Source organism: Pteropus vampyrus, unplaced genomic scaffold (genome assembly GCF_000151845.1).
Source record: "Pteropus vampyrus isolate Shadow unplaced genomic scaffold, Pvam_2.0 Scaffold6, whole genome shotgun sequence".
Taxonomy (NCBI): Eukaryota; Metazoa; Chordata; class Mammalia; order Chiroptera; family Pteropodidae; genus Pteropus; species Pteropus vampyrus.
In genome coordinates this window covers 335504-343126 of record NW_011888787.1, presented here as the reverse complement: position 1 = coordinate 343126, position 7623 = coordinate 335504, and the positions used below count along the sequence as shown (strand labels likewise).

The window sequence follows — 7623 nt, the reverse complement described above, 5'->3', positions numbered from 1 at the left end:
CACGAAAGTCAAGAAAGGCTAATGGGGTACAAGTAAGGTCTTCAGGTTGACATATCAGTGGAGTTATAAGTCATTAGATTTAGAGTACATTAAAGCCAGACTTGATATTACAGGAGTGAATTACATAAATTGTTTTAACATGAATGTTAGATTAAACTATTTGATAAGAAGTTTGGATTTTCCGACTCTGCCACCAATAGCATTTATGCTTGGGCTGCTTACCTGACTGCAATGTTCTCCACCTTTTTCCAGAATGGCTGCCGCTCTTTACAGGGCAAGCTCTAGACTTTGCTGAACTTTGAGCGGTGTTAGAGGCAGAGGAATAGTTAATACACACAACCGGGATTCTGCACGGCTCGTTCTGAGTGGGGGACAGTCCCTCTCTGTTCCCCGTTGCTACACGGAACTCTCCCCAATACTGGAGTCATGACTGGGGATGCCACAGCTGCTCTCATCTTCCCAGGAGGAAGAAGCTGCTGTCGGACACCCCGCCTAATTGGGAGTTTCTGGGGCTCCAAGAGGAGCATCACCATCTGCTCTCCAACGAGAAGCAGATGGCTGTTATGTGTACCCTGGGAGCACAGTCTGGGCATTGCTCATGCCTGCAATCAGTGTCGGCCACCAAGTACTGTCTGGCCGGGCTCCAAACCACAGGTTGGATGGAGGCTTTAAGATGCCATTTGTCTATCCCATCCTAAAGCCGAAAATCACACCTAATTTGAGACGCCACTTTTCATCACCCATTCAAGTGTTTAACAAATATCACTGTCGTTAAAAGCCATGGGCATATTCCTTTGGCCCTGTGGGCTTCTGATCCTGTAGGGTGGGGGCACGGCTGGAGGAAGCCCAGAGCGGCACCTCTCCGAAGGTCAGTGATGAGCAAACGCCACCACTCTAGAGCTGTTCGAGCTGGAGGAACATCTGTCCCGGGCTGAGGTGGAAGCTTTGCTCACAGTCCTTCACAGGTCACCAGCTCGCATGACAGGTTCACACGGGATAAATGACCCAGTGAGCACACGTCACCCCCGTCAGTTCAACCTCCTCTCCGTTAGTCGCTGCCGTTGCTGAGGCATCGTGCACTATCATGTTTACCGGTTTTCGTTGTTTTCTATGGACCGATTTTTACCTCTGTTAAAATAACGGCATCTTACAGACCCTAAAACCTTTCATTCCGCAGGACACTGAAAGTGTCGTAGCGAGCCATCCTCACGATTCCTTCCCAAAGCACTGTCTCCATTCCTTGGGTTTAAAAGAGTAGTAATTATAATTTTAAGATACTGCTCTCAATTTGTAAAGGTGTTAAGAAGGGTTTCCACATCTCAACCCAGAAAAAAGAAAACATAAATTAAGAATACAAGAGTCAGAGAACTGCGTAGTGATCACAGGCAGTGAATCTCTGGGGTGTCACAGAACAGACTGAGCCTGGGGATCAGGCAGACGGAACTGCTACTATGTAGCTGTCTGATCATAAAAGATTCATCTAACCTCTCTGAGCCTCAACTTAGTTAACAAAAACTTATTGAAGTCTCATTACGTGCTGGGCTCTGTGACAGGCACTGAGTCCACAGCTGGAAACGAAACAGGTGTGGGCCATACCCCGTGAAGTCCAGCAGGATCAGATTAAACGAAATAATGACAAAGGTCTGTCACAAAATAGATATTTAATAGATCTCCGTTTCCTTCCACTTCTCTTCAAACCTATGATCATTATATAATCTCAGCACAGTCAAAAGTAAGATGGTTACAGACAATTTCATAGATACGAGAATTTTTTATTTTTTATTTTTTATTTTTTTTTTTTGAGGGAGGAAACAAATGTCATGAGCTAGGGTATTTTTCAGCATTATGCCTCATGAACCTTACTTAGTTCTGCTGTGGTCTTGATTTAATTCCATGTAACCATGGGTTTCTATTTATGGTCAATAATGAATCTGGGTGAAGTTCGGGGAATTATACACATATTGCCTCATTCACCCTATTAGGCGGCTTATGAAGTGCGTGAGAACAGAAATTGCCATCCGAACGCCCTCCACGGATGAGGACGCTAACGGAAGCGGATTCCTTTTGTCCCCTAGTCCTAGTCTGCGCAGAGGGAGCCCCCAGCAGATGCCGTTGACAGGTGGACTCGGGAAGCAGAGGGGGACCCCCGAGAGTTAGGCGACACGGCCGGCCCCGGGGTCGGGCTGTGGCCGCTCAGCTTTTGCCCTGTCCCTCCTCCAGGTGGGTGAGCGATGGGCGACTGGAGCTTCCTGGGCAACATCTTGGAGGAGGTGAACGAGCACTCCACGGTCATCGGCCGCGTCTGGCTCACCGTGCTCTTCATCTTCCGCATCCTCATCCTGGGCACGGCGGCCGAGTTCGTGTGGGGCGACGAGCAGTCCGACTTCGTGTGCAACACCCAGCAGCCGGGCTGCGAGAACGTGTGCTACGACGAGGCCTTCCCCATCTCCCACATCCGCCTGTGGGTGCTGCAGATCATCTTCGTGTCCACGCCGTCGCTCGTCTACGTGGGCCACGCCGTGCACCACGTGCGCATGGAGGAGAAGCGCAAGGAGCGCGAGGCGGAGGAGCTGTGCCAGCAGGCGGCGGGCGACAGTGGCGAGCGGGGGCCGCTGCCCGCCGACCAGGGCAGCATCAAGAAGAGCAGCAGCAGCAGCAAGGGCACCAAGAAGTTCCGGCTGGAGGGGACCCTGCTGAGGACCTACATCTGCCACATCGTCTTCAAGACCCTCTTCGAGGTGGGCTTCGTCGTGGGCCACTACTTCTTGTACGGGTTCCGGATCCTGCCCCTGTACCGCTGCAGCCGCTGGCCCTGCCCCAACGTGGTGGACTGCTTCGTGTCACGGCCCACGGAGAAGACCATCTTCATCCTGTTCATGCTGTCCGTGGCCTCCGTGTCCCTCTTCCTCAACATTCTGGAGATGAGCCACCTGGGCCTGAAGAGGATCCGCTCTGCCTTCAAGAGGCAGGTGGAGCAGCCGCTGGGGGAGATTCCCGAGAAGTCCCTGCACTCCATCGCCGTGTCCTCCATCCAGAAGGCCAAGGGCTACCAGCTGCTGGAAGAAGAGAAAATCGTGTCGCACTACTTCCCCCTGACCGAGGTGGGCATGGTGGAGACCAGCCCACTGTCCGCCAAGCCTTTCGGTCAGTTCGAGGAGAAGATGGGCACCGGGCCCCTCGGGGACCTGTCCCGGGCTTACCAAGAGACGCTGCCTTCCTACGCTCAGGTGGGAGCACAGGAGGTGGAGGCGGAGGAGCCGCCTGCGGAGGAGGGAGCCGAAGCCGAGGTGGCGGAGAAAAGGCAGGAGGCGGACAGAGTGAGCACCGAAGGGCAGGAGACCAACGACGAGCTGGAGGGGGACAGAGTGGAGACCCCCGGAGCCGGGAAGGAGGGCGAGAAGGAAGAGCTGCAGGCCGAGAAGGCGTCAAAGCAAGGACTGCCGGCCGAGAAGGCGCCTTCCCTGTGTCCGGAGCTGACGGGGGATGACACCAGACCCCTGAGCAGGCTGAGCAAAGCCAGCAGTAGGGCCAGGTCAGATGACCTCACCGTATGAAGCGACGCCGCAGGAAGAAAAATCGCCCAGCTAACACCGGGCAGCGTGAAAGCAAAAGACACCGCCGTGATTTGAGTCTGCTGTCCCCACCCCCCCCACACACACACACACACATACACCCACCCCTGGTTGGACAGGCGTGCCATGGGACAATGCATGCTGTGCAACCAGGAAATTGTCTCTCCCGGATACAAGCGCTGCCGAGACAAAGCCACTGTCCCATCAGAGTTCCCAGTCTCCCATGCCCACCCTGGTCCCCTAGCCCAGCGCCCCCGGGGACTCCGCTTTCATCCCCATTTCTCCAAAGACATCCTTCTGATCGGAGTTGCGATTGCCCCATAGCTCTATACTAGTCTTGTCTCAAGCTCGTTAACTCAGCCAGGCTTTGTCACACCGGCCCTTCCCTGACAGACACCACGTGACCAAATGTCAGGGGTCTCAAATGCAGATGCCTACGGGATGCGGGCAAGTGAGTTCGGTGGGTAAAGCGGGCCTGTTCTAACGCCCTGGGGAGTGGGACTCTGGAAGTTAGAGAGCAGAGGGCGGCCACCGCCCCGTTCCAGGTGGTGGTACCTGGCGGTGTTACCTGGCCATCCGATTGTTCAGGAGAAGCCAGAAGCCCAAACTTCGAAGTGAAATCTCCAACATTTTTAGTGTTGCCAACTGAATCTTAAATATGCCACGTGCGCCAAAATGTGTGCAAGCCAACTTGAACCTGTGGGCACCAACTCGCACGGTCACCTTACACCAGCGAGCCCAGCTTTCCTCTGGAATTGGTCATTTGTGGTTTCAACTTGTTTCTGTGGCTTCTGACCCCATCGCACCATTTGGAGCGTTTGGTTTAAATCATCAGTCTGGGAGATACCCAGAGTTCTCACTGTCTTCTCTTTCAGGTCACTGTGGCACCTGGGTTCTGAAGCAATTTATACCCCTCCTATCGGTGGGAATTCTGCCCTGGGTAGCATCAGAGAAAGAAATCAAGACCCCAGACCCTCTTTCCCTGCAAGCTAAAAAGGCTTTGAGACCTGGTCACAGTTTTCTTCCCCAAAGCTAAGAAGCTCTTTTCCTTCCTCTCCTCTTCCAAAATCAGTGCTCAGCCTAAAATCTACTCCTCCTTTTACTGAGAACGGGGAGCGAGCCCAGCTTCGAGCCGGAGGATACCTGCCCGCAGACCCGCCTTGAGTCGAGTCAGCTCTCAGGCGTTAGACATGTACAGAAAGGGCCGCCTGAGTGGCACTCGGGGGAGCCGCTTCCGGAGTGGGAGTCCAAACAGCCAGGATCCCAAAGTCCAATCCCAGGCCAGGCTTCGTCCCTGGGAGAGACGTAGAGGCTGAAGGGAGCAAGAGGGATCCCCGAGGTCTCCCACCCTTCGCCCCCACAACCAATACTCCTCAAACTCAGAGTCCAGTCAGGGAGAGTCCTCAGGTCCAAGTACATATTCACACGGGGAGCGATTTTACCCAAAGCCAATCAAAGCCAAGAGCAGAGGGCAAAAGTGATCACCAAGACGGTTCATCTAAACCCCAGTTACGCTTCATGGACTGCAGTGCCAAGGCCAAGGCAGCAGGGGATAAAAACCAAGGTGACATGGCAGGGATCTGGACAGGAGACCCTCAGGGGACCCAGAGGAGGTGCCCAGAAAAACTGCCTTCGTCCTGCCTTCCCTCCATCCAGCACCAGGTGTGCAGACGTCCCGTGCCGCTCTCAGATTTCCGCCTGCCTTTCATTCCAGGTGTCCCTTTCCGGAGCAGAGCCTCCCCCAAAGCCAGTCCTCTCTGCGACGTATTCTCGGTCTTTGGTGCCCCCTTCTGAAGCAGAGTGGTCTGCAAATTAAACCGATTCAAAGGTCTGATCGTTGTTTGGTTGGTTGGTTGGTTGGTTGGTTACTCCAGGGAAATTTGACATTTTAAAAGAGAAAGCCTCAACTATATTTTCTCCGGGTTAATCCAAAGTGACAGCCTTTAACGAAGGAATGTGTGGGGCGGTGGTGTATTTATCCTGTAGACAAGTGACTTTCTGGTTGCCATTTGAACCAACGCCATTGCACACAGACCTCCTTCTGTGTGGTGACAAAAGGGACGGGACCTCAGGCCCGAGAGCCGGACAGCCCATCACCGACGCCAACGGCTGCGCCCTCGCTCCCACTGCTTCGTCCGTGAAGATCCATTCTAAGAAGATATAAACTCGGAGCCTGAGAATAGCTTGGTCCTTACCAGGATCAAGTGTCCGTCTCGACTAGGACCTGATCCAAAACAGAAGAGAGAAAGAAAACTGTATTCTGTTCTAAGTGGGGTCTGCCGGGGCTGTCGTAGAGCCGGGGAAGGTTGCTGGTCTCCTGGTCTCTGCTCGGCCACGGGTGTGTGAGCGAGCGCAGTTCCTCGCATGACGCAGCGTCCTGCTTCAGTGTCCCTACCGACCCCGCCACCAAAGAAGGGGCCATTTTCCCTTAATCGTCTCAACAAACGAGGAAGCCTATTTTGAAAGACACAGACACAGGCATCGAGGAACCGGGTTTTATTTGGTTTTGTTTCCATTTCTGCCGTTTCGTAGCTGTGTTATTGTCACCCCTTAACCTCTCTGTACCTCAGTTTTCTGTCTACAGAATAGAGATGGCATTTGCCACCGACCTACCTCCAGGGGCCTCCTGAGGATGAATGAGTTGGCTGCCGCACCTGGAGCCCGCTGAGTGGTGCCGCTCCCTGAGAGGTCTTCCGACAGCGGGGAGACTCGGAGGAAGGGCAGGTGGATGCTTTTCACCTGTCCCTCCCGACCTGCCCTGCAGTTACCTGGTGAGATCGGTTTTCTCAGAAAAGACTCAAAACAGAATCTCGACCTCATATGTTTAGTAGGAACCTAGGGCTCTTTGACCTTGAGAAATGTCCAGAGACAGATTGGCGATTGCTTTCGTCCTTCGGAAAATGTCCCTTCTGTGCCCCATCCTAAGCCGCCACACAGCTGCTGCCAGATTCCACTCACGGGCAGCTGAGTGTCTGTGAGGCCTTTACTCTGTGCAGCCCGATCCCTCAGTATTTGTTTTGAGGCAAATAATTATGACCGACTCAGGATTATTATCCTTCCGGGCTCCCTTAGGTATAGCTTTAAATCCTGCTCCTGGTCCCTCCCGTGTTAGACGAACCCCTTAGGGCATGTGGACCTTCCAATGAAAAGAAGCATTGGACAGTAGGATACTGAAAGCGTCTCTCCCACTGGAATAAAAGGGCTGATAGCTTGATAGCAATGACGACACCTCTGTCAGGAGATCTGGGACCGGAAGGGATAGAGTCCCTTCGAGTTCAGTTAGGAAGTTTTAAGCCTGGCTCTGGAATTCCCACGCCTAGCACTTGGGGCGTTCTAAAATGGCCTGTATGCTTCTCAACATGACTTCGTCCCTTGCCACACATGTGAAGCATCCAACAGAGAATTAGACAAATATTTCTGGATGTGGGTGTGACCCGGGGATCAGATTTTCCCACAAAGAACAATGAAGTTTAAGTCAGAAGTGTTGGCTGCCCCTTATTGACTCTGGGGACCCCTGGATGTCACTTACCTTTTCCACATGATAATTTCCCCTCAGTTAACTGGGAATAACAAGCTTTAACGAATCGATACCCAGGAAACACTCTGAGCATTCTAGAAGAAATAAGTGTTGTTTTTTTGTTTTTTTAACTCAGTAATTTGAAAATAAAGCAAAAGAAGGCAGGCCTTATCCAATCAGTCAGAAGTCCTTATCGTAAAATGTCTACTGACAGTCACCACTTTCAAACACTCAGATCGTTAACTATGATGCTGATAAAAAGTGAGCCAATCAGTAAAGTGAAAGAAGTAAATTAAGAGGAACAAAACGTCAACATTTCTGTAGTCTTGAATTCCTAAGAATTACACTACGAACAAAGAACATCTTTAATCGTGTAAGAATTCATTGCTGAAAATGAAGCTGCAGATACGCAGCTTCCCAGGGCTCTAGTGCAGAGATGCGCCAGCCACTTAGGCAGTCCCTGGCTCCTGGCACAAGGGAGTCCGTGGGTCCTGAAGGAACTGCATGCAGAAGCTCTCAGTCCGCACCCTGCGG

At 52.5% G+C, this 7623-nt stretch overlaps 1 protein-coding gene across 1 annotated transcript; it reads left to right on the top strand.

Moving 5' to 3' along the window:
- The first annotated feature begins 2231 nt into the window (after nucleotides 1-2231).
- GJA8 (gap junction protein alpha 8) lies at nucleotides 2232-3554 on the top strand. The gene has a single exon (XM_011366256.1). The coding sequence runs from the start codon at nucleotides 2232-2234 to the stop codon at nucleotides 3552-3554; it is 1323 nt and encodes a 440-aa protein (XP_011364558.1).
- Nucleotides 3555-7623: the final 4069 nt, after the last annotated feature.

Excerpts from the sequence above, each read along its gene's own strand:
- GJA8 (XM_011366256.1), top strand. The coding sequence starts at position 2,232 with ATGGGCGACTGGAGCTTCCTGGGCAACATCTTGGAGGAGGTGAACGAG.